This window comes from Chelonia mydas, chromosome 9, assembly GCF_015237465.2.
Source record: "Chelonia mydas isolate rCheMyd1 chromosome 9, rCheMyd1.pri.v2, whole genome shotgun sequence".
NCBI classification, from domain to species: domain Eukaryota; kingdom Metazoa; phylum Chordata; order Testudines; family Cheloniidae; genus Chelonia; species Chelonia mydas.
The window spans coordinates 48,689,213-48,715,924 of record NC_057855.1 but is presented as its reverse complement, the minus strand read 5'-3'; the positions used below and the strand labels follow the sequence as shown (position 1 = coordinate 48,715,924).

Below are 26,712 nucleotides of genomic sequence, written 5' to 3'. Positions count from 1 at the left end.
CAGCTGGTCTTCAGTTCCTTGTCTGGAAGTTCATTGTGCTGGAACCAGACTGCGGGGTTGGGTCTCGCACATGGAGCCCAATAATTTTTCAAGAATTTAGGCACCTAATTAGGCTGCATATATTTCTCTTACTTCAATGGCATGATAGTTATTATTGTTGCATATTCTACAGATTGGAACATTTTACATCCTTGGCTTCTAATTGGTGCCACCTAGAATATAGCTCCTGGTAACGTGTATCTTTCTTAGCTTCCATTGACTGAGGGTTCTTGTGCCCTCTGGGTAGCTGTGGGTGACAATGCTGCCCTTGTCCCCATTTCCCTTATTTTCCTTACCAGGCCAGAGGTGGTCTGGGCTGGTCTCTCTGTCACAGGTTTGGATTTGGGTTATTTCTCATTGTGTTAGTAATCTGGTGCTGATTGTTTTCAATTACTTTTATTGTGATAGTAACTAGGAGCCCCACTCAAGGACTAGTCAAGGCTAGGTTCTGTACAGACATGGAACAAAAAATGGTCCCTATACCAAAGATTTCACAATCTAAGTAGGGAGTTATAATAATCTGATCAGGGTGCATACGTGCTGGAACTAAGGTGCTGGGGATGCTGCTGCACCCCGGCTTGTAGTGGTTTCCACTATATACAGGGTTTGCAGTTTGGTTCAATGGCTTTCAGCACCCCCACTATACAAATTGTTCCAGCACCCCTGTCAGGGTGTTAAATACTCATGTTTTGTCACCAGTGCAAGGAACTTTATTCGTCTGGTCTTTAGTCTCAATATTCCTAACTACAAGTGATAGACACTACCTGAGGGCTATGCTGAATGTCTCCCATAGCATATGGTAGCATCTCTTTCCAGGGGCCTGCTCAAATCAACAGAAATTTTATGTAAAATCTCTTAGTATGGTTCATCAGTGCCAGTTGTTTTCAGTTATCAGATCCACCCACAAATCCCAAAGTACAGTTTTGATCAGCAGATGAAAACCCACTGTGTATATGTCTTGATATTGAGGACTGCAGATTTGAAGGTAAAAATTGTAGATTCAGGAAAGGAGAATAAATAAGAGTAAAGCTGGAGAAGAATGAAACCATCCAGTTTTGGAAGGTTGAACCAAAATCTGTTCAATCTCAGTCAGAAATCTTTCTCCAGATATACTCTGAAGAAAAGCTGAGCAGCTTGCACAGGAGGTATTTTTCCTTCTCTTTTTGGATTCTTCACAAGTTTTCAATAAACAAATTTGAACTTCAAAAAAAAAAAAAAGCTCTTTGTTTCCTGGCTGTCTAACTTACCTCATACCCAGGAAATTAATCTATCATGTGCTTAGTATTTCTCTCAAATGCTCTATTGGCTTGAAAGAAGAACTGGAGCTGGGATGGGCTAGTTAGGGAGCTACCATTATGGCTCCAGTAGTGTTTCTGCATTTCAGCAGCTAATATGGAGTGGGCACTACTCTGCTGCTTTTCCTTCTCTTCAGGCTGACAGGCCAGAAAGGCAGCTGCACAAGCTCTGTCATAGCTAAGATGATGCTATGAGAGTGGAAGAGCTGGGTGGGCAGATTCTAGTAACCGCTGAAGCAAATGCTCTCCTGTGGTTGCGCTGATGCTGCAGGGGCCAAGAAACTCCAGTGGAAGACCACAGAACTAATATGCTTCTCAGGGCACCAGGCAAGGAGATCACTGCCAGGTGTGGGTCTATAACTGCTCCTGTCTTTGAGCTGATATCATGAGTGGTAGCCCACCGTGAACTGTTCTGTTGTGTTCAGCGTGGCAATGTCCAGCATTACCCCTCAGGGTGCTGGAAGGGCTAATTACTTAATGTTCTGTACAGTGCTGTGATGCTGTAAAGCACCATGGAAATCCTTAGTAGCATGAATGGGATGGATCCTGAGGTTCTTATTCTATTTTTCTCTCCGTCCTTAATCAGGCAAACTTCCCCTGAGAACACAAGGAGTTTGTGTGAGTGAAAATGGAATAAAGACCTGAACAGTGACTCCAGGGTTTGTATTTTTGGAGGGGGTGCCTGAAATGTAACTTATTTTGGTCAATTAAAATCCCTTTGTGCCATCACTATAGCAACCAGTGTGTCTTGTAATAACTCATGCACTGGTGGGACTCTTTGATTAGCCCCTTGCTGGTGTGTAGATACAAACTGTCCTTGGCTATTCATTTACTGACCTCTGATAGGGTGTAATCCTGTTGGATGTTCCCAAAAGTGTCATGGGAAATTCATGCTGTTAGGTCAGAATTAATACAGAAACAAATGACATTCCCAAATCTTTCACATGAACACCCTGTGGACCCAGACCGCTGCCTGGGATGTGTCTGAGTAGCAAAGTAAATTGTAAACCAATTACTAATACAGCACTGGAAATGGATGATAGCAAAGGGATATGAGAAACGGAGAGGTGGAGACAGAGAATACAGCATGCTTGGTGGTTTATGCTCCTGAATAGGCAAGGGGAGTGTGCATTTGGAGAATCGCAATTGTGAGAGAAGCCAGGGAAATGGAAGAAGAGTTTTAAACGTTTTACAAATCACTCTCCGGTGTCATGTGAAATCTTTACATACCAAGCAGCAACCGAACCAGCAGGAGGCATTGACTTTCCATGTAGAAAGGGGCAAAAATCTGTAGTCTACCAGGAAAATGGTAGGGTTGGCAGTTCAGTAACTGTATTTCTCAACTCTCCCACACAGGTCAGCCATTAAATCCTCGCAGACTCAGTCTGAAGCAAGTTCAGAGTCTGCCCAACATGGATGCCATTCTCAGTGAGGTTCTTGTGAAAGTGAAAAAGCAGGCCCGGGGGTGTCTGTCTCCAGAGATGTGTGTCCAAGCAGTCAAGGCCTCTGTGCAACTACCCTTCACAGAGGGAATTTTGAAGGAGAGAGAGCTGTTTAACCTCCTGCTGACCTCAGGCCAGGCCAAAGCACTGCAGTATGCATTCTTCGCACAGAGAGCAGCACAGAAGTGGACAACACCCTCTGGAGCTTCCTGGAAAACTGCTTCAGCTCAGCCCATCCGGAAAGTAGCTGTGATAGGTAAGTTGGTGAGATCCATTATGCTTGCCAGCATGGCAAATGCCAGTCTAAATGAACTGGAGTGGTATGGCTTTTCCCAAGAGTGCTGGGAAAGGAAACAATAGAATAATGTTGGGTACCTTGTGGGACCACAGCAGCCCCAGGAAACCAGAAAGTCTTGAATGACTTCCTACAACGGGGCTCTGGGAGCTGCTTTGGAGTCCTGAAGCTGCACAACTTCCCCCTTAGTTTACTCCCCACTCCTTCCAAAAGCCTCATTGCAGTAAGACCTTACCTTTTATGGAAGGGCTGAGGAAGAGTCCTCTGGAGGCATCAGTGCCTCTGCATGTACCCTCCAGGGGTACACGCTCTCATGAAGGCAGAGCTTCTCCAGCCTCCCAAGTTAAAACAGAATACACAAGATTGGTATATTCTAGGAAGGAAACCTTTTAGTACTAACTGGTTGTAACAGTAAATCTCTGCTAGTGAGGACTGAGATGAGGTTAAATGGCTTAATCCCATAGTGTCAGATCATTTCTGTATGCTCCTACCTCCAGCTACCCTGATATCACTTCAACTGCAGCTTCATCCTCAGTTCATAGAATATCAGGGTTGGAAGGGACCTCAGGAGGTCATATAGTCCAACCCCCTGCTCAAAGCAGGACCGATCCCCAATTAAATCATCCCAGCCAGGGCTTTGTCAAGCCTGACCTTAAAAACTTCTAAGGAAGGAGATTCCACCACCTCCCTAGTAACGCATTCCAGTGTTTCACCACCCTCCTAGTGAAAAAGTTTTTCCTAATATCCATATATAGGTAATTTCATTTTAAAATAGTGTTGTCCTGAGAGCTTAGTTAATTCCATATTATAAACAGAGTTCTGTATGAAATTCTTCTTCTAGTCCAGTTTTGTCATCTGTGACTGTGTGTGTAGAGAGTGAGTGAGTGTGTGTCAGGGATATATAAATACAAAAATGTTTTGTTGACAGCTGCATTTTAAGAAGCTTTCATCTCATCATGATCCACCCTTGCCGTTTTGCACCCCCTGGAAGATAATGCTTTCATTAAATTTTTATAAGTGCAATTTAAATAAAACCCTTTGATGCACTGCACAGATCTAAAAACTAAAACAAAAAAAAAAAACCCCAACCTTCCTGCTCTGCATGATGATCGCTACACTTTGTGTAAAATGGCTCGACAAGAATAGAGAACTGGGAAAGTGTCCATTTCAATTTTAGAGATATCCAGTCAGGTTGCCACTGCTTTTCGGTGTCTGGTTATCATATACAGGATCTTCATTTCCTGCAATGAACTCGGAGCCCTCTTCAAGCTCATCTCTGCCAGAAGAAACCGCAGATGGTGTTTCTTGAACTGTCCCTTTTTCTCGTTTGTTTTGCCGAGTTAATTAATGTCATATATTGAATGGTCATCTATGAATCTTTGGACTTTAAGTACTGTACTTAAATCTGGCAAACATTAATCTCCCAACAGGCTCATATTAAATTGTCATGAGGTCCTTCCCTGGTGAGATGGCATTTATGCAAGCAGCATGGAGCACTATTGGGTCTGTCTTGTGATTCATTGCTGAGCAAAATGATTGAATTCATGTAAATATTATCTGTCCTATCACACATGGGAGGGCTCCATTTTGCATTTTTGTAAGAAGGAATAGGTGACAGGAAGCAGAGCTTAGACTTGAGATTCTCTGCTGTTTGGGGGATAAATCCCACTTAGATAAATGAGTCATTTGAAAAACCACACTCCTTCATGGAAATTCATGGGTTCATACATTTTTAAGGCCAGAAGGGGTCACTGTGATCTATGGAGTCTGACCTCCTGCATAGCACAGGCCATTGGACTTCTCTGAGTTAATTCCTGCTGTGACAGACTGACAGTATCCTGAAATATCCTGAACAAACCTTCAGGAATTAAGATAAATTTACTGAGTTAACCCTCATTCAATAAGGTTTAATTTAACACCTTTGGGGTACATTGTATCAAAAATATAATAGTGTATGTGTTATTGTGGCATTGTATGTACCTTCTCCAGTAGGGAAGGGGGATGCTAATGTACTTCCTCCATTAGCAACCATTTGAAGCTACCCTCTGTAGAGATATACATATACTAGTTCAAACTGGTTTCTCCAGAGACCAATTGAGAAAGAAAGGGTTGGATACATAGTCTGGTTTTTAAGTGGCTCAGGGCCTTCTCCCTGATCCAGCAAATGGACAGGACTTCAGGACCATGCAGAGCCCCAATCCTTAGGGTAGGGTTGGAAGGGCTGGATGCTTATTCTGAGCTGAAGCTGTGATTAACTTGTAACCACAAGGAATCCCCCTTGGGTTGGGTATTGAAGGACTGCTCTTGCCAGAGCGCATTTTAGGAGTGAGGTTAACTCTGATAAGCTTTTTAGCATGCATGTATGTTCTTTTTATTGTTTTTTAATATATTTTCTCTGTAAGGCTTGTTACCTTACGAATATAGCAGGCTTGAGTGGGAAGTGGCATGTGGTACCTTACAACTGTAGCAACTACACCTATTAACTGTCTCTGAAGAGAAACCAAGCAGGTCTGTTTGGGCAGACTGTGCTGGGGATAATACTGTGAAGGCAGGCAACTGTACATCCTGGGAATACCCCAGTCAGAAGGGAGTGGGACACCTGTCTCCACCCAGGAAAGGCAGCTGAGGAGCTGGAAGCCTGAGATTGGGTGCCTGTGCTGGAATCCTGAGGGGAAATATTGGTGCAGTTGCCCTGAACTGTGACTCCTGCTTCAAGTCTAACTGCTGTGGTTGACCTAGAGCATATCTACTAGAAAATCATCCAATTTCTATTTAAAAGTTCCAGTGATAGAGAATCTGCTACAGCCCTTGGTAAACTGTTCAATGGCTAATTATCCTCACTTAAAAAATTGCGCCTTAGTTCTAGTCAGAACTTGTTGAGCTTCAGGTTGCTATCACTGGATCATGTTAGATCTTTTTCTGCTAGATTGAAGAGCCCATTATCAAATTTCTGTTCCTCATGTAGGTACTTACAGACTGTGATCAGGTCACTGCTTAACTTTGTCTTTGTTAAATTAAACAGATTGGGCTCCTTGAGTCTCACAATAAGCCATGTTTTCTAATTCTTTAATCATTCTCATGATCCCTCTCTAATTTATCAACATCCTTCTTAAATTGTGGACACCAGCACTGGATGCACGATTCCAGCAGCAGTCACCCTAGTGCCAAATTCAGAGGTAAAATAACCTCTGTACTCCTGCTCGAGATTCTGGAATCTTTTGGCCACAGTGTCACGCTGGGAGCTCATGCTCAGATGGTTATCCACAGTGATCCCAAAATCTTTTTTGGAGTCACTGCATCCCAAGACAGAGTCTTCCATCCTGAAGGATGGCCTACATTCTTAATTCTTAGATCAGGGGTTCTCAAACTTCATTGCATCGTGACCCCCTTGTAACAACAAAAATTACTACACAACCCCAGGAGGGAGGACTGAAGCCTGAGCCCATTCAAGTCTCACTGCCCCAAGCTGGGGGCCAAAGCCTGAGTCCCACTGCTCCAGGCGTGGGGGGGAGGGAGGAGCCCAAGGGTTTCAGCCCCGGGGGGGGGCTGTAGCCTGAGTCCCGCCACCCAGACCTGAAGCCCAGGCTTTGGCCCTGGGCTTGGGGTTTGGCCATAGGTGGTGGGGCTGGGGCTTCAGCTTCTTCAGCCCTGGGCCCCAGTAAGTCTAATGGCAGCCCTGGCAACCCCATTAAAATGGAATCATGACCCACTTTGGGGTCCCGATCCGCAGTTTGAGAACCACTGTCCTAGATGTTTGTCCTCACATTTGGCTGTATTGAAATACATACTGTTTGCTTGCGCCCAGTTTACCAAGCAATCCCGATCGATCTGAATCAGTGATTTGTCCTCTTCATTATTTATCACTCCCCAAATCTATGCTTCATCTTCAAACTTTATCAGTGATGATTTTATGTTTTCTTCCAGGTCATTGATAAAAATGTTACACAGTATAGGGCCGAAACCAGATACCTGCAGGACCTCACTAGAAACTCTCCTGCTCGATGATCTTTCCCCATTTACAATTACACTTTGAGACCTGCCAGTTAGCCAGTCTAATCCATTTGAAATGTGCCATGTTGATTTTCTATCATTCTAGTTTCTTAATCTAAATGTGTAAGGTACCAAATCAAATGCCTTACAGGAGTCTAAATATATTACAACTGTGACAGAAATGGCAATTTCCTACAATATCTTTGGGAGATCTTACTGAATTCAGTTTATGTATCTTTGTATCTTTGTGGAGGAGGGATTATATGTAATTCCATGAGGGAGAGTAACCACAGCTCCTCCAGGAACTAAGAACAAATGGGGGTCATTAGGCAAATTCATTCAGATTGCAACATCTCCAGAGAAGTACCACCACCTGGAGAGGCTCGCATATACTAGTTCAAACTGGATTCTCCAGAGACCAGCAAAGAAAGGAATTTTGGATAAATAGCCTGAGTTTAAACTGACTCAGGTCCTTATTTCTGATCTAGCAAATGGACAGGATCTTCTGTTCAAAGGGGAGGGGACAATCCCTGTGGAAGGATTGGAAGAACTGACACCTACCAGAGCTTAAGGTTGGAGCTGGGGTGACCTCTGTTTTCACTGTAATGTTTTAGGAATAAATGTGTGTGCTTAGAAAGAGTTGTGTGGTAAATTGTAACTACTGGCAATTACAACTTTTCATACCTTTCGGATAGAAAGCAAAGCACAGACATTGACATGTTTAGGCACTCCGGCTTGCTGGGAATATTACAATGCAGGGAGGGAACCGTACAGCCTGGAAAATGCCTGGTCAGGGAGGGAGTGAAGCATAGGTCTCTGCTCAAGAGAGATCATGGCTGAGGAGTCGGGAGCCGAAAAGTGGATGCCCTCAAGGCATCACAAAGGGGGAATACAGGTGCAGTCATCCTGAACTGTGACAACATGAACACTGTTACCTTTATCAACAAACTTGTTATCGCATCAAATAATGATATCAAGGTGGTCTGACGAGATCTGTTTTCCATAAGTCTCTGTTCATTGTCATTCATTCTATTACTGTTTTTTAATTCATTATTAACTGAGTTCTGTATCATCATCATATCATTGCATAATTTTGCCCAGGTTCGATGTCATACTGACAGACCTATAACTACTCAGGTCATCCCTTTTACCTTTTTAAATATTGGCATAACATTAGCTTACTTCCAGTCCATTTAGAAGTTCCCTGGTGTTCCAAGACTTATTAAAACTAATGTTAATGGTCCCAAGAGCTCCATGGCTAGCGCTCTTAAAACTCTTGCATGTAAGTTTTCTGGACCTGCTGATTTAAAAATGTCTGACTTTAGTAGCTGCTGCTTAACATCCTCCTGAAATATTAGTGGGATGGAAAGACAGTCATCATCATCATATGATATGAATACATCATCTGGCTTTTTCCCAAATACAGAACAGAAATATTTATTGAACACTTCTGCCTTTTCTGTATTGTTGTTATTGACAGTTCTACCATTTCCAGCTTCAATAAGATTGTTAGGGTTCCTTTTGTTCCTGATAAACTTTTTAAAAAATACTCTTCTTATTGTCCTTAACTCTTTTGGCTGTAGGAGTTCTCTTTTTGATTGTGATGGGGTATGCACCTTACACCAACCCTGAAGGGGTTAAGGTAGCTCAGAAAGGGCCGGTTAACCTTAACACCAGCGAGAGAGTTAGGCTTGATTGATAAGGCTAATGGATGATGAAGCCCAGCTGGGGCGGGCAAGCAACTGAGTGACTAATGGAAGGGTGTGGTAGGCCTGACGAGAGCTGATTGCTACCCACAAGGAGGCACCACAGTGGTGGGTGCACCCTGTTACAGTGTCTTTTTGCATCCCTTATCCATTTTCTACAGTTTCTAGCTTCTAGTTTATATTCATTGCTAACAATTTCTCCTTTTTCCATTTTATATATATCTCTTCTTTCTCCCAGCTGATTCGGCTCATAATTGTTTCCAGCTTTGTGAAAGTGGCCTTTCTAAACCACCAAGTATATTGATTACTTGCATGTAAGCAACCACTAATTTTTAGTTCTGTGATCAATTCCTCATGATCTGTCAAGAAGTCTAAGATAGAATCCCCCTGGACTGGATGCAATACTGTTTGAGTTAGAAAATTGTCATCTGTAATTTATAGAAATTCCAGTGACATTTTTAGTATTGGCAGCAAGAAACCTACAGCATGTGTCAATTAGATTGAAGACACCCATTACAACCCAGTTTTTTCCCCCTGCACATTATAGATTAGTGCTCAAGTATTGTCACTTGATAAATTGCCCTGTTCTGTTCATTCCCTCTGAAGCATCTGGCACTGGCCACTGTCGGAAGATAAGTCACTGAGCTAGATGGACCATTGGTCTGACCCAGTAGGCAATCGGTCTTATTATTTGATTATACTGTTCCCAAGTGTGATTTGGTGTCTGTAGCAGACACCCCTCTTGTGCTTTATCTATAGATCCATATTCTAACAAGCATTCAAGATAATTTACTTCCTAGATGTCAGAGACTTGGAAACAGGCAATGCCATTTTTGACAGAGTGACTCTGCTTCTCCCCTTTTGCCCACTAGACCCTTCCTAAACCACTTGTAACCACGGATTTTAAAATTCCAATCATGCAGATCTTCCCACCTGGTTCAATAATACTGTCTACATCAAATTTATGCTAATAAATGAACAATTCCAATTCTTCTTGTTCATTACTTGGGTTCCTAGCTTTGGTGTATAGGCAGCTAAACAATTTATTCTTTTCATGTCCCTTGGTGCTTTGATATCTTGATTTTGTACTAAATGAGTGCCCCTTTTCACCTTCTATGTTAGTTTAATGCCCTTCTGATTACTCTAGCCAGCCTGTCCCTGAGGAGATTGGTTCCCCTTCAACTGAGGTGACTATGCAGCTCTCTCTCCTCATAGAAGGTAGACCAATGTTCCACAAAACCAAAACTCTCTATCTTACACTACTGCCCTGGCAGCCGTTCACCTCTGGAATGTCTGACTTCTGTCTTCCTTTGCTCATGAGACAGGAAGGATCTCAGAGATCACTTGAATATTCTCCTTCAGCCCCATGCTGAGTTCTGTGAAGTTGTCTATAATCTGCAAGGTATCCTGTGAAGAGGTGTCACTGAGGCCAATGGATCGTTGCCTGCTGAGTTCAGAAGCCTAGCCAATCTTAGAGTGATGTCTTATGTCTTGGCTCCAGTAAGGCAGCACACCATCCTGCTATCTGCCTGTCCTTTGCAGAATGTTCTTTCCATTCTCCTTTGCATAGCATCCTCATCTAGGTATTATCTGTCTTCTGTGGATGGCTGGCGATCTCTTCACAGGTACGCTTGATAGTCTTGCAGCTTGGGCTGAGCAGCCATTCTCAGGAATGTCCAATGCACCTGTTCCATTCAACTAGCTGGCTCTTCAGAGACATTTTCTGCAGTTTCCGTGCTGAGAAGCTGATTGGATACTTCTAGCTGTGTGGAATTCTTCCCGGTCCTCTCTGGTAGTTACAGCCTGCCTATCCTCATCTGCCTCCAACAGAGTAGAATGCCAACTTGACCTCATGCCTCTGGTGGTTACAAACTCTCTGATTTCCACATTCTCTCATTCTTTGGCCACCAGTTCATTTCTTCCTTGACTCTGGGGTGGCGATGCTTCCTGAATCTGGTTGTTCCAGTACTCTACAGCCTCTCTGATGCTCTGCAGTGTCAGTCCTTGTAATTCCAAACCACAAATCTTTCCTTCCAGCACAATCACCAACTCGCACTTTGTACATAGGAAGTCCCTTCTGGCTTCAGGCAGGAAAAAAACATTCCCCATCCGTTGCAGGTTGCAATCACTGATCTGTTGCTGGCCATCACGCTCTTGAGCATAGAACTGTACCTAGAAAGAGAACCTCTCATGCGCCTTCCTGTGAACTCCATACAGAAGTTTGCCCCTCCTGTTCACCTGCTGTCACATTAATAATTTCAACCAGAAATATTAACCCCAAATAATCATTGAAATAGAGCAGCCTCAATTTACATCAGTCTGCCAGCATTTGTTCTGCATGATTTTAAACATAATGCTGGAACAATACTTGTATATTCTGAACATGCCACATAGCATTTCCCTGACATAGCATTTTAATGTAATTGTACATTTAAAGTCAGATTACAATTTAATATATTTTGAATTTAGTACCTATTTCTGTAATATATGGAGTCACTATATATTAGTTGTATCTTATATGACTGATCAATAACTGAAAACCATGATTTGCTCAATCTGCCCAACAAGTGGATTTGTAACGTACATATGTATTGTATAATGAAATGGGTAGAAGAGTAGTTTTTAGCTGTATGGCAAAGAACTGAAAGGGGGAAGATCTGATGTGGTGGTTCTATCTGTGAGGAAGCCATGAGCCTGCTGCTGTTGGCATTGCAATAGGTGTGAAATATGCTAAGACAGTTCTGATAACAGCTTGGTTTATTATTATTAAGATGGCTAAGAGGAAATGAGAGAAGACAGCCCTGAATCCCTGAGCACAACAGTTCTGAGGAAGCACCCCAATCCATACAACCTGTGGAGTGTTTCCTGGTCACATCCCTGGGTTTCTGATGCTGGAGACTGCATAGTTTGAGGTGGGATTCAGTCATTTTGGATCATCTGAGCAGAAGTTACTTTTTCTTCTTTCCCCCAGGTCCCTCCACATCACAGAGAGTCCTGACGATTCTCTACCATTTTTCTGTTCTGTTATACTGTCATGGGAGGGGGAGGGGTGCACTCGCTGCTGGTGGCACTTCCTGCTGGTCGTTCTGGGGATTAGCTCCAGCCAGACATTGCGCCCTCCTCTGATGGTGTGTCTGCTGTCATCCTCTCACCCTGCAGACCCCTCTTGCTCCAGGAATTGCAGCCTCCTCCTCTGGAGGGCTGTCATTACGTGGTTTCCCCTTCCCTGTGTGTGTGTGTATGTAACCAAGTCTTTCCAGGACAAACTGTCCCAGGCAGTCCACTGTCCTCTGCCTGGCGTGTGCCATGTCCACCTTCTCTGGATTCACCAGCCTTCCAATTCCATTCTCCCAGGGAGTAACTATGGACAACTCTCTAGCCGCTAACACACTTACCTTCTCCCAAGGAGTGACTGCAGCCTACTTCCCTGAAGCCCTGTGTGTTGCCAGCTTCCTGGTTTTATAAATCCAGCCCAGCTCCTCCCCCAGCTGGACTTCATCAACCAATTAGCACTCCCTGGCTTTCGTCCAGGTGCTGCCTATAGGTTAATTGGCCTAATTTACCCTCTCAGGGCAAGTGTGGGAAGTACACCCCATCACATATACACTTTTCCTCAAGATCACCAGCCTTACAAGCAAAGAGGATCTAATGAGGTCATCGGCAGACGTGCCTCTTAACCTGCTGAATGTTCAAGTCTCCCCTTGTCTCGACCACCCAATTTTAGAAAAAAACCCACAAGTGTTATCCCTGCTGGGTGTTCTAGTGTAACAAGGCTCCAGATGCTTCCACTGCTCTTACCACCATGCTACTGAAAACCTCCTTACATACAGGCCATTGAAGAGTCAGGTGGTAACTTGGTAACCAACTATCCTGGGCCAGAATTGAACTTGGCAAGCTCAGGTCTTGTCCATGGCCTCAGGTCTGTGTTCCAGAGAATGAAGTACCACAAGGATGTCGGACTGCCTAAGACAAAAAATAGTCTTCGTGGCTCACCAGTGGAAGATCTGAGGTCCTGGTGCCGAATCCACCATCAAACCCCCAGTTGCTGATGAAAGATCTGGCAGAGGTGGGAGGAGGGGCAGCAGGCTGGCAGCGTGTTTTTAGTGTTAACATCTGTATTTTGTCTGCATTCAATATATGGGAATGGACAGAAGGACATGTACAATCATTTTAAATTACTTTACCTTTGTTGGTTACATAAATGAAATTTTAGTGGTATGTTAACTTTGATTATGATGTAACAGATCTTATTTTTCATCATTGGACCCAAGACAGGCATAAATAAGAGTTCTGGTGATATTTCCCATCAGAAGTAAAATAGCTGTCTTTGAAAACACATTTTCAAAATCTTTGTTCTTGTTGTCAAGATAGGAAATGTTTTGCATAGCATGTGTTTGTGTGTATAACACGTGGTCAGAGCTACATCAGTGATGACAGGCTGCTTGTGGAAAAAATACTCCACCTTTTTTGACCTGCTTTATGGAGACTTGAGCTTGTTTTACTGATGACATAATTTCAGTCATTCTTCATAAAGCAGCTTTAGATTAATTTTTTAATCCCCTTGGTTTGTGTTTCTTTGTTTGGCTGATAAACTTTCATTCGAAAACCTGGTCAGCTGGATTTTGGATTTTAAAAAATCATTTTGATAGAATTACTGCAGACCTTGTAAAGTTGTGGCTTTATTCTGGATGTTAACAGTGCTCACATTCAGAGTGCCTCTTTGCTTTATAGGAGTGCTTGGCACATGAAAAAACTTTTGAACTCCACTGGCATTTTACTTTTTATGTGGTTCTCAGACTATTTTTTATTTACTTATATTACTGTAGCAGGCAGGAGCCCTAGTCATTGTGCTAGGTGCTGCACAAACTCAGAACAAGACTGTCTCTTCCCCAAGGAGCTTACAATCTAAGTATAAGAGACAACACATGGAGAAAGACAGGGGAGTACAATGAGACAATATGACAGGTTTCAGAGTAGCAGCCATGTTAGTCTGTATCCGCAAAAAGAAAAGGAGGACTTGTGGCACTTTAGAGACTAACAAATTTATTTGAGCATAAGCTTTCGTGAGCTACAGCTCACTTCATCGGATGCATGCAGTGGAAAATATAGTGGGGAGATTTTATATACACAGAGAACATGAAACAGTGGGTGTTACCATACAGACTGTAACAAGAGTGATCAGGTAAGGTGAGCTATTACTAGCAGGAGAGTGATACGCAATGGGCCAGCAGCCCAACCATTGTCAAGTTTTTTGCAGGCATCGCAGCAAAGAATAGTTTTAAGGGAGTATTTGAAGGAGGATATTGAGTTAGTTTTGTAGATGTTTACAGGGAGCTCCTCTCAAGCATGAGGGGCGGTGTGGGAAAAAGCACAAAGGTGTTTGTTTGAAAATTTGACAAATGAGCAATGGAGGCTGGCATCATGGACCAGTCGGAGGCAGGAATTAACGTTTCAATAGCAAACAAGAGAATGGTAGGGTGGGGATAGGCCATAAACAGCCTCGAAAATGAAGACATGTAGAGTATGTCTGATATTCTAGAGAAGGAGGAGCCAGTGGAGGGATGCAAAAAGAGAGGCTACATGGTCAAAGAAATGAGCTAGGGAAATGATCTTTCCAGCAGTGTTCTGAATGGATGTGAGTAGGGCCAAGATGGCATTTGTCAAGAACAGGGAAAAGGATGTTGCAGTTATCAAGGTGCAAGATGAGAGCCTGAACCTGAGTTTTAGCAGTGAGGATGGATAGGAAAGGTCGTATCTGAACAATGTTATGTAGAAAGAGTCTGCAAGATTTAAATATAGCCTGAGTGTGAGGATGTAGAGAACAGCGTGAGTTGAAGATGACAGCCAGATTACAGGCCTGAGGGATAGGCAGGATGGTGGTATTGTCCACAGTGGCTGAGAAAGAGGGTTGGGTGGGAGACTAAGAACTCTGTTTTAGCTGTGTAGAGTTTGAGCTGATGGCTAGACATCCATAATGAGATGTCAGAGAGACAGGCCAAGATTTTAGTTTGGACAGGAGTGGAGAGGTAGACCTGCCAATCATCTGCACAGTTGAATTTATGTTTGTGGATGAGATAACATACAGAGGGAGAAGAGGAGAGGTCCCCAGACAGAGCTCTGTGGAACCCCCGCAGAAAGTTGGAGCGGGGATGAGGTGGATCCTCCAAAGGACAAGCTGAAGGAGTTGAAGAATGGGGCAGTAGTTGGAGAGGCAAGTGGGGTCTAGGGTAGGATTTTTAAGACAGGAGAGACTAAAGCATGTTTGTGGCACTGTTTGTTTTTTCCCTCCTATTTCCCCTTGTCTCCTTTTCATTTCTAGGCTCATGGAATGTGCTGTTCATAGTCACTGTCTGGACTTCCTCTCCTGGAGTTGTGTCCTAGAACCTCTCCAATCTCGCTTCCACCCCTTGCACTCCATTGAAACTGCTCTCACCAAAGTCTGTAATGACTTCTTCCTAGCCAAAGCTCAGAAACAGTACCCCATCCTTCTCCTTGACCTGTCAGACTCCTTCAGCATAACTGACCCTGCTCTTCTTGAAATGTTGTCCTTCCTTAGCTCTCAGGACTCTGTCTTCACCTGGTTCTCCTCCTACCCGTCCAGTTGCTCCTTCAGCGTGTCCTTTGGAGGATCCTTCTCATTCTCCAAATTTAACTTTTGTTGTAATATTTGTACTATTTTAACAGCATTTTCAATTAGCCCAGTAGATTGTGGGTAACCTGGACTTGATGTAATATGTTTGAAATCATATGCTATGGCAAAACTTAAACTCTTGACTGTGAAATTGAAGTCCATTATCAATCATTACTGCATTGAGTATGCCATGCAAAAACTTTTGAGTACCTAAGTCCCCCATTCATTTTATTAATGAATTGTTTGGCACAAGTGTTTTCTAATATAGATATTTCAGGAAAACACAAAAAATAATCAAGAACTATAACATATGCATGTCCTTTATATTCAAATAGATTGAAACCTACTTTATACCAAAGTCTTGTTTTCTTGAATAAATGTCATAGGCTGTTTAGACTGAGCATTTCTATATTTGTGACATATGTCACTTTCTTTTATGTAAACCTCTATGTTTGGTTCATTTGTGGTCAATACAGAACCTCTCTTTCTCTACCTTTACATTTTTCTATGGCTAAATGTTCCTCATGTATGTGTTTCAACATCTCTGCTGTTAACACTACAGGAATTACTACCCTATTGCCTTTAAAGAGAATTCCTTCAATTACTGAAAAGTCTTTAATAAGTTGATTATATGGCTTCAATATCATTTTATTATATCCTTTTTCAATAGCTGTAATAATCTTTTGTAAATTCTCATTCTGTCTAGTTGCTTGTACAATTTCTTCCCATACTCTTTCTGATACAGGAAACCATTTTTAAAAACCTCTACATGTACCACATCTTCCTCTTCAATTATATTGGTTACATCATAAACTCTAGAAACAGTATCAGTAACAATTAATGATTTGCCTGGCTGATACTCTAATTTTAAATCAAATGCCAAATTCCATTTCCAGAGTTTGAAGTTCCGCATAGTACAGGGTCTGGAAGATCAAGTTCTGTACTTCACTAGAGTTAAACTCTTACTTGTTTCCTCTTGCTTACGTATGACAGTTTTCTGCATGCATGTTCCAAAAATAGATAAAGGTTCAACAGCCCTAATTTACAGCTGGGGAACTTAGGTACTCAAAAGTGCCTTGCAAAGGGTCACACTGGAAGTCAGTAGCAGAGCTGCAAATAGAATCCAGGTTTCCTGATTTCTACTGCCCTACTCCAGCTACCTCCCATATGATAATATATGAATTGGAGAACCGACTTAAATTACACAGGGGTACATGTGCTCTGCATACTACCCCAGCATGGTTCCACATCCTTGAACAGACATTAGCTTGCCGTTACATCTTCAGTTTTCAGACAGATGCTCCAATTAGCCCTCTAAGTGCACTCAAAGACCAAATTAAAATGTTGCTTTCCCCCAATTTTCCATTTACTTTTTTCCCATCTACATGCCCCTGTTTAATTTGCACAGAGTCCTGCTTTACGTGCTGGAAGTACCAAAGGAGCCCATTTGCAGAGGTGGACTTAACAATTCCTAGTACTTACAGTCTCTGTTTCTCTCTTGCTTTTATCACTAGGGCTGGGAACAATGGGCCGAGGCATTGTGACTTCTCTGGTGAAGGCCAAGATGTCCGTAGTAGCTCTAGAGCAGGATCAGAAGCAGCTGGAGGTAGGAGGAAGAGCTGTGACATCCCTTCTAGAACATGAGGCTTCAAAAATGCAGTGGAGTGGCCAACGCCCGGATGCCTGTGATCCCGCCCTTCTCCAGTTCACTCTGGACTTTGATGTGTTACAGGATGTAGATCTAGTTATTGAGGCTGTGTTTGAGGACATGGCACTGAAGAAGGAGATCTTCCATAAGTTGTCAGCAATCTGCAAGCCAGGGTCCTTCTTGTGCACTAACACCTCCGCCCTGGATATTGATGAGATTGCTTCAGCCACCAGTCGCCCTCACCAGGTCATTGGTACTCACTTCTTCTCACCTGCCCATGTAATGAAGCTGTTAGAAATAATCCGTGGTCGTCACACTTCGCCCATCACCATTGCCACCGCCATGGGCTTAGCTAAAGCTATAGGCAAAATAGGGGTTGTCGTAGGGAATTGCTTTGGATTTGTTGGGAACAGAATGATGGCTCCTTATGCTGAACAGGCAGTTTTCCTGCTAGAAGAAGGATGTAAACCAGAAGAAGTAGATCAAGCTCTAGAGGGATTTGGTTTCAATATGGGGCCCTTCCGAATGTCAGATCTTGCTGGGCTTGATGTGGGCTGGAGATCTCGGAAAGGGCAGGGCCTGACTGGACCTGAACTGGCTCCAGGGACTCCTGCTCGCCTGCGTGGCAGGAGGAGATACAGCCCGCTGCCTGATCTTCTATGTGAGAATGGAAGGTATGGCCAGAAGACTGGCATGGGCTGGTACCAGTATGAGAAACCTGGGGCTAGAATAGCTAATCCAGATCCATGGCTTCACAATTTCCTGATTGGGTATAGAGATGCCCATCATATTAAGACACGCTTCATAGACGAGGAGGAAATCCTGGAGCGTTGTCTGTATACCCTCATCAATGAGGGCTTCCAGATCTTAGATGATGGAATAGCTTCTGCCCCAGAAGATATTGATGTAATCTACATTCATGGCTACGGATGGCCAAAGCACAGAGGTGGCCCCATGTTTCACGCTTCCACCATTGGGCTACCTCGCATTCTGGCTAAATTGCAAAAATATTCTGAGGCCCATCCTGACATTCCCAGAATGCAACCCAGTGCTTTTCTGAAGAAACTGGTGTCCCTGGGAAACCCTCCCCTGAAGGAGTGGATGTCCCATGCAGGACACCAGAGCAGTAAGCTGTGATGTCCCTGCAGCCTGCTCTACGCATTCAGCCACTTGTCTAGTGGTGACAGGTATCTCTCACTGCCATAATCAGTGATGTCTGTTCCAATCAAATCCAAAGCACAGCAGGTTGAAGATTAATGTCTGGCTTAGCTGAGCGGAGTAACTACTCCCTCAAATGGTAGTTGCTGTCGCTTCCCTTTCCCTACTCACAATACACCCCTCCCTCCCACCTCATTAGTGCACCACACAACCCCTCAAGCTGCCAGTAGGAGACCCCTTCTGGCTGGCTGTTTCCTGACAAGCTGCACTCACCCGACCGCTGGATCCTAACAGCTGCTGTTCTTAACCGCCTGCCTCTTGCCATTCCTCTGGTGAGGGAGGGAGCAACACCTGGCAGCTCATGAGGCAGTTGAAAGTGGGAGGGTAGGCCGGGGGTCCTGGCTTGGGGGAGACAAAGCCAGTGAAGATTCACTGCAGACTGGTATCCTCACCTAGCTGTGTCTCCCAGCAGCTACAGATCTCCTCTTGTTCCTGCCACAGCACCCTCTAGTGACCAAAGGCAAACCATAGGAACTAGTCCCCACGGGAGAGCCACCCCCGAACCATCCAGTTTACTAAGGATTCATTTACAGGATGGACCTTCCCCTCCCAAAGGGAACAGATTAGACTGCCCCAGATAATGGTCTCTTCACGGAAGGCAGGTTTGTGGGGTTTTGGATTGACTGGAGGGAGTGGAGAATGGTGCAAAATGGAACCGTGCATTTTGGAAGTAAATTGTAATGCAGTAAAGAGAGCATCCAGAGCTAGTGTCAAGGGATGGCACTCAGCACCTACCTCCAGCCCCCAAAATAACACTCATAAACACAGCACAATCACAGAAGACTATGACCTGCTCATTAGCTAGTGGCTGGAAGATCACACCCTTTCCCCCTCCTTCCTTAGCATTGCCCCTGCCCTCCAACCTCTTCCTCCAGACAAAAGTGCCTCCTCTCCAAGAGGGAGTGTGTGTGTGTGTGTTTTCCCAGAACTCCTCACCTGCTTTTCTAGCCTGCCTGCTGGCAGCTGCTCAGCGTAGAAGGCATGGAGGGCTTTGTGCACTACAAGTGACAGGAGAAAAGCCTTGTGTGGCACTTCAGTGTTTCAGGTGTACAAAGGGTACCATGGAAAGTAAATGGGCTCAGGAGCTCTACAGATAGGAGTTGTGCTACAGGCAGGGAGAGAAGCCTCCAGCAGATAAAAGAACAGGAAGAGAAATATTTGCTTTTCTGAACTTGGTCGTGCAGGGTAAGGATTTCTCTTGCTCTTGTGCAAAGAGCACAGCTCCCAGTTACTGGCGGGTGATCCTGGTGGCTCCAGAACACACACATTCTCTTCTTAGGAAAAGCCATATCTGAAAATAGACTCTGCTTTGTTTCATTAATTTTTAATAAAGCTGATTTTCATTTTCTCTCATAGCCTACGTTGTATCATCAGGTTTTGCTGCATTGTTCTCCCACATGTACACTGGTCACTTTTTTGCCCAGTGGTAGTAGATATCAAGGTCTTGCAGGTCAGTTTCCTGGTGGTAGAGACCCACAGAGACCCTGGCATCAGGTTAGCAGACCCAATAGCTTCAGCCACCTGTGATTGTCTAGGTAAAAGAACCAGTTGATGGTAGCCATCAACACCTTCCAGCATAACAATGCACCCCATGTCAGCTATTGGGAGGGAAGGCAGAGAGTTTTAAAACATTGACATCCTGAATGACTTATCTCCTACAAAGAAAGAAAAGAAATAATAATTGAGGGAGAAATAGGGGACATACAGAGCTCCTGGCAGGAGAGGGAGACTGGAAAGTCCTGAGGGGGAAAGGAAACACAGCACCTCTAGCACATGGTGGATGTGGGAATGGGTGACAGAGCCACTGGCATGAGGTAGTAGGCTGCAGGGAGTTCCTGAAATAGCAGGGGCTGGCACACAGGGAGTTTGTGGGGGGAATAGAGAGATGCACTAAGTGCCTGGTGCGTGCAACGCACCCAGCCTATGCAAGCTACCAAATGTGCAACCTTCTAGTACAGGCTAATCAAGCACAATAGTACGAATGTACAAACCTTTTCTGAAGAGCCTAAACATTGGTCCTGGTCAAGAAACTACAGCCAAGATTTTCAAAATCAGCATGTAAAGATAGACTCCTAGGACATTTTCAAAAGTCCTGAGCATTCCGCAGCTCCAATTTTATTTTATTTGGATTCCTGTGCCACACCCATCACCATGGTCTGAACACTACCAGCAATAATATATTGAGAGATATAACTAGCATCTGCCATCTGTGTGGTTCTTTCTTCCTGTCCTCACATGGAAGAGACTGTAAGGATTTTTTAAATTTAATTACATTTTATTTTGTGTGCCCTGTGAACTAGCAAAAGGCAGGCTGAAGATGAGTGTCCTGCACCTGAAATGGAAGGTGCTGAGGTTTGTGGAGTTTCTTAGGATTGGTCTATATTACAAAATTAGGTCAACGTAAGCCACCTTGTATTGACCTAATTGTGCATGTGTCTACACTTAAATTTATCTCCCATTGATGTAAGTGCCCCATTACATGGCCATAGTAACACCACCTCCTCATGTGGCATTGAGCCATAGTTGACGTACAGAGGTTGACGCAGCGCAAGTGTAGACATTGCATTACATATCTCTGCACTAACAGTCCTCCAGCAACTATCCCTCAGTACCTGATACTGACTGCTCTGGTCACAACTGTGAGCTCTGCTGCCCAGAAGTTATGTAGACCAAAGCCCACCTCCCCCAACCTTTAAAACCTCCACAAATTTTAGAAAGGCCTTTTCCTGGTTGTCCAGCTTGGTGAGCACACCTCTATCTGCTCTCCATTGTTGTGCATAGCTGACTGTGCTGGCTACATGTTCCAGACACTCCTGCTTGGAGTAGATGGGAGAAATTGGATATCCTGAGCCGGTGGGGAGAAGAGGCTGTGCAGGAACAGCTTCAAACCAGCTGTAGAAATATCAACATCTACAAGCAGATTGCTTGGAGGATGCAGTGGAAGGGTTACACCAAGGACCTGCAGCAGTGCTGTGTGAAAGCCAAGAAATTGTAGCAGGCGTACCAGAAGGCCAGGGAGACCAACAGTCAATCTGGTGCAGAGCCGCAGACCTGCCTCTTTTACAAAGACTGCATGCCAGACTTGGAGGAGACACGACCAGCAGCCCGCACGCTGCTGTGGATATCTCCAAGGAGTCACAGGCCCCTGCTCTGAACAGTGAGGAGGAGTATGGGGGACAGGTGACCAGGGGATCCAGCTGCGCAGTGAGCCAGGACCTGTTTTTGACTCCAGCATAGTCCAGTCAGTGCTGGTAGTCAAGCACGGGTGAGCCTGGTGCAGAGGAAGGATCCTCAGATAAGTCTCTAAATAAATTTTCCATTACAGGGATGGCACCCCCAAATTAGCAGGACACAGCTTTCAACTTTTCATTTATTTAGAAGAGAGATTGGTACAACCAAGAGAGGTAGAGTTGCTATCTGCTCCTTATTCCCCTCTGGAGTTATGCAGAGGGGGCCATGCGGAGCAGTGTGTTATGTAACAGAGATGTCCCTTGACTCCTCCTGAGAGATCTCAATGAAACATCCATGGAGATACCCTGCAATCCTCTCCCGAAAATTTCTAGTCTTGCTATGGAGAGCTCCATTGTGTCTGAGGAGCAGAGGTGTCACGTACATTCCTGGTTCTGCACTTTCCCTCCCCTTCTTCCCATGCACACACCCTCAATTTCAGCGTGCGTGTACATGTGCATGCGAGACAATTCAGACCCAAAAGGACCATTCTAACCCTCTAGTCTGACCTTCTACGTAACAAGGCCATGAAAAGTTCTTACACTGAGCCCACCAAATAGAGCCCTGTACTTGCTGAGTGTATCTTTTAGAGAAACATCCAATCTTGATTTAAATACTCCAGTCATGGAGAATCCACCACATCTCTTGGTAGTTTGTTTGGGTAGTAATCCACAATAACCCCTAAGACTCTTCCACAAAGTCTCTGCTTTCTAGGATACAATTCCCCAATCTGTAAGTATGCACAACGTTCTAACCTGCCTTTTAAAATGCAAGCTGTTTAGTTGAGCGCAGACTACCAAGCAATCCAGATCACCTGACCTGTCTTGATTGTTATTTATCACTTGCTACCAATCTTTGTGTCACTTGAAAACTTTATCTGCAATGATTTTATATTTTCTTCCAGATATTGACAGAAATCTGACCAGATAGGGTGAGTTTATGGGGATGTCAGTTAATATGTTATGGTGGGAGCAACGGCAGCTTCATCCACAGAAACCCTGCAACAGGGGCTCCTGTCTCAGAGGGTTGGGCCCAGTTCCCCGCTCTGGGTGATGCAACCTGGTGCAGGGGTTGAAGCCGCTCCTGCGGGGAGAGTGCAGGGTAGGATCACTCTCCAGCCTCCCCCACAGGGCCTCCCATCCTCATCAGGTCAGGATTAGGGTTGCAGTGTGGGGGCAGAAGGTGCTGCTAAAGGCATTTAGTGGCGATGAGCAAGAGGTGGTGCCCGCAGAGCAGGAATGCACCCATTGAAATGGGAGGCTGCATCCACCACTGAGTTTTAGTCATCAGATGGTTACAAGTTTTTCTCTTAGAATGGGAGCCCTGTTCAGTCTTTGAAGACAGGCTGCATTGTTGTTAGTTTTGTGGGGTAGTTTCTTTTTGGGGAACTGTTGAAAGTAGTGTGCTAGGTTGCTCTTTGCCTTAATCTCTTTGATTTGTACAGGGTTTTGGGGCATTGTTGCTCCCTGGGAACTGGGCATTGGTATTTTGGCTGAGATTTCAGAAAGAGGGATTTGTTTGGGTGTTGTTTGACCAACTCCGTTCAAGGCCTGGGGTATATAGTACAAAAACAAGTTACACTAAGAAAATACACAGACTGTGGCAGTGATTTCTCCTCCAATGGCAAGCCAACTTGCAGCCTGCCACCGCTCAGCAGAGGAGCCTTAAAAAAAATGTACTTGCAAATTCAGCAAATTTAATAGGGAAACCAGTTCAACACATGAATATGGAACCAGACCATGCCATTTTTACCATCACTTTTCAAGGGAGAAGCAAACTTTAACTTCACCTTAAAGAAAATTTGTGGTTGGAATATTAAGAACTTTCAGGTCATTAATGAACAAGCTAATATTCTGTACACAAATTCCTTTGCAAACTTAAAGAGCTTAGAACTACAAGCAATACTCTGAGGAAGTCATATTTTAACTTGTTTTGACAGTCTACGGATGTATCACATGAAAAATACATGTAAGAAAATAGCGTTTCTGCATAAAACAGAGTTAAACAAGAAATAAAAATATGCAGTTAATACAATTCTGTCCCTTATTTTTCTGAGCCACTGCTTGCAAGACACTACAGTGTATATATCACTGTTTCAAGGGTGTCTCTCCAAAGGGAAAAACATCCTGCTAAATAAATAGAGCTGTACATGGGTATTGGCAGAAATATTAAACATATATTCTAGAGAGAAAAGAAAATACAAAATTTATATAATATCTAGATTGATACAGATATACTGGTAAATAACAAAAAGGACAGGGAAGTCTTACAGAGCGATCTGGATCGCTTGGTAACCTGGGCCCATTCAAACAAAATGCATGTTAATTGCCCAATACAGAGTTATACGCATAGGAACACGGAATTCTGGCCATGCCTACAGAATGGGGGACTGCACCCTGGAAAGCAGAGACTTCAAAAAGGATCTATGGGTTACAGTGGTCAAACAATTTGAGTTTCTAGTGCCATGCTGTGACAAAAAGTGCTAATGCAGTTCATGGATGTAGAAAGAGAATAGTAGTGAGTACGACTAGGGAGGTGATTTTACCTCTGTGTACGGCATTGGTGAGACTGATATGGGAATACTGCATCCAGTTCTGGGGTCCATATGTTAAAAAGTATGTTGAAAAATTGAAGAGGGTGCAGGAGAGAGCCACAAAACTGTGCAATTTCCAGACCTTAACATGTTTGCATTTCTTTTAAGTGTAACCATAATTCTATGTTTCCTGGGTTTATAATGCTTCATTTTGCGATAACTGCTGTATCCCAGTAACATTTTTGCCTTTAAGTTATTGATATATAGTCTCGCCTTAAGACAGAGTTAAAATAGTTTTTGTCTGGGTGTTTAATAATCAACTGAATATTTACTGGGGACAATTTGAACAATCTATAAACTCAAATATATTAGTGAAAGCTATTCATCAAATGATGTTGAACATCTAATAAAAATTATGTTTGCAGACAATTCATGAACAGAATAAAAGGCTAAATTGACCAAATAAACTGTTTGATCAGCTCTATCAATAGTCCATTTTACTGGAGCAGTCCTCAGACCCAGGATTCTGACTAAACAACTCAAAAATATGCTAATGACTTGATTATACTCTTGCCAATGCAAAACTGTCTATAAAGGAGTTTATTGCCACCAGAAGCACACTACAAGACATAGGCTCTAGAGGTCATCCTACGAAAGAATGAAATTAAAAAATTAATTAAAAAAACAAAACAAGAAAACCCCAGCCCAAATTAAAATGTTATTTTGGAAGCAGAGATACTGAAGTGTTATATACCTAGCCCTGATAATAAATATCACAAAAAATTTCAAGCTAGCTATGAAAACATTAGAAGACGAAAGGCAAGGACGTCTTAAACTATTTGAAAATAAAATCTGGATAAATAAAATCCAATTACTCTACTACAAAACTATTCACTAGTATAATTCTGCCACTCAGGTGCAAAGTCTGGGGCCAAATCTTAACAGTTAATTGCACTTATCAGAAGAAAACGGCACTGGAGACCCTAACCCTACCATTCTGCAAATAAATGTGTTTACAGACCAGAACTCACCCAGCAATGGCTGTAAGAGCAGAACTAGAACTAATTAACACCACCACATATTAAATTTCCACTACTATATGAACTAAAGCATAATATACTCTTTCCATAACACATCTACACTGCAATATATACCCTCAGCTGGCCCGTCTGAGCTGGCCCAGGCTCCTGGGGCTTGGGCTAAGGCAGGGGTTCTCAACCTTTTCTTGCTGAGACTCCCCCTCAAAATGCTATAAAAATGCCAGGGCCTGGTGGGAGAGGGGGAAGCGCAGGGCTCCGGGCCAGAGGTGGGGGACCCTAGGGCATAGGCATAGATTTACTTCTCTTTGTGGGGGTGCAAGGGCTGGTGGGGCTTGAGCCAGCTCCGCACACAGGTTCCAGGGAGAGAACACCACCTCCACCCTCTGACTCACTCAGGAGGCCACTCAGCCTGTCTAGGCTGTGGGGGGATGCAACCAAAAAATATAACTCAAAGCGGGGACTCAGTTCAAGTTTGAAAACCACTCAGGGTGCCAGGAGGGGATAGCTAGGGGTTGTGTGTGGGCAGGGCAGTAGCTCAGGGTGCAGGAAGCAGGTATTTAGGGGCTGTGTATGGGGGGGGGGCTCCCAGCTTCAGCGAGGGGAACGCTGGGGCTCCCAACTTTGGGCTCCCAGCTTCAGCCTCCCGCTGCCCCTGGCTTGGGGGGGAGGTTTGCCAGCTTCAGCCCCACGTCGCTCCTGGCTGGGGGGGCACTGCCAGCTTCAGCCTGCGCCGCTCCCAGCTGGTGGGGGGGCCTGCCAGCTTCAGCCCCACGCTGCTCCCAACTGTGGGGGGGGAGGGCTGCCAGCTTCAGCCCTGCACCAATTCCAGCTGGAGTGGGAGGGCCGCCAGCTTTACCCTGTGCTGCTCTTGCTTACAGCGCTGGGGCTCGGGGCACTGGGTTTCAGCCGTGGGGCTCCATGGCCCCCTTGAAAGGGCTCATGGACCCCCAGGGGGCTGCAGACCCCTGGTTGAGAACTGCTGGGATAAGGGCCTGTTTAATTGCAGTGTAGATGTTTGGCCTCGGACTGGAGCCTGAGCTCTGGGATGGTGGGGGTGGGAAAAGGAGGGTCCCCATGAGCCAGTCAGCTGACATGGGCCCGTTGTGGGTTTTTAATAAAGTGCTTCACAACCAAAAATGACAACTAAGGGAAGACATGCTGTTTCTAGGCATCAGCATCACTACAGCACTGAGAAGTGGGGTCTAGGGAAACAAGCTCACCCCAAACTGAATACTGAAAACATCAGACAAAACCTAAAACCTCTATACAAATCGTGGAAGGGGAGAACAGATGAGAAAAAAGACAGACTTTTAATAGATCCCTACATACAACTCTCAAGCAACTCACTGCAGCGAGATCAGGAAAACAAGGTGGACTGTTCCCAAATACAGAATCAGTGATCACAAACTGAGAACAACAAAGCACAATGCAAACCCAAAGAGGAATGACTGTGTAACCACCATAAGAGAAGAAACTGAAATGGAAAGACATTTTCTACTCCAGTGTCCACAAGATGAAGTAGTGTGCCAGTGATATTTTCTCAAGTTACCAGAAACAAATACATAAAAATAATAAATAACACTTGGCTCTGAAGTGAATGAAAAAAGCTCTCATACTAGGGAAAAATAAGGTGAGAGGAGAAATAGT

The 26,712-nt window shown here is 44.2% G+C and overlaps 1 protein-coding gene across 1 annotated transcript in view; it reads left to right on the top strand.

The window, feature by feature from the left end:
• The window catches only part of EHHADH (enoyl-CoA hydratase and 3-hydroxyacyl CoA dehydrogenase), a 48,781-nt gene extending 29,169 nt beyond the window's left edge, over window positions 1–19,612 (top strand). The window contains exons 6-7 of the mRNA XM_037908600.2: window positions 2,691–3,032; window positions 16,913–19,612. Of these exons, the coding sequence (XP_037764528.1) occupies window positions 2,691–3,032; window positions 16,913–18,183 (1,613 nt within the window). The 3' untranslated portion in view covers window positions 18,184–19,612. The remainder of the gene's footprint in view (window positions 1–2,690; window positions 3,033–16,912) is intronic.
• The last annotated feature ends 7,100 nt before the right edge of the window (window positions 19,613–26,712 follow it).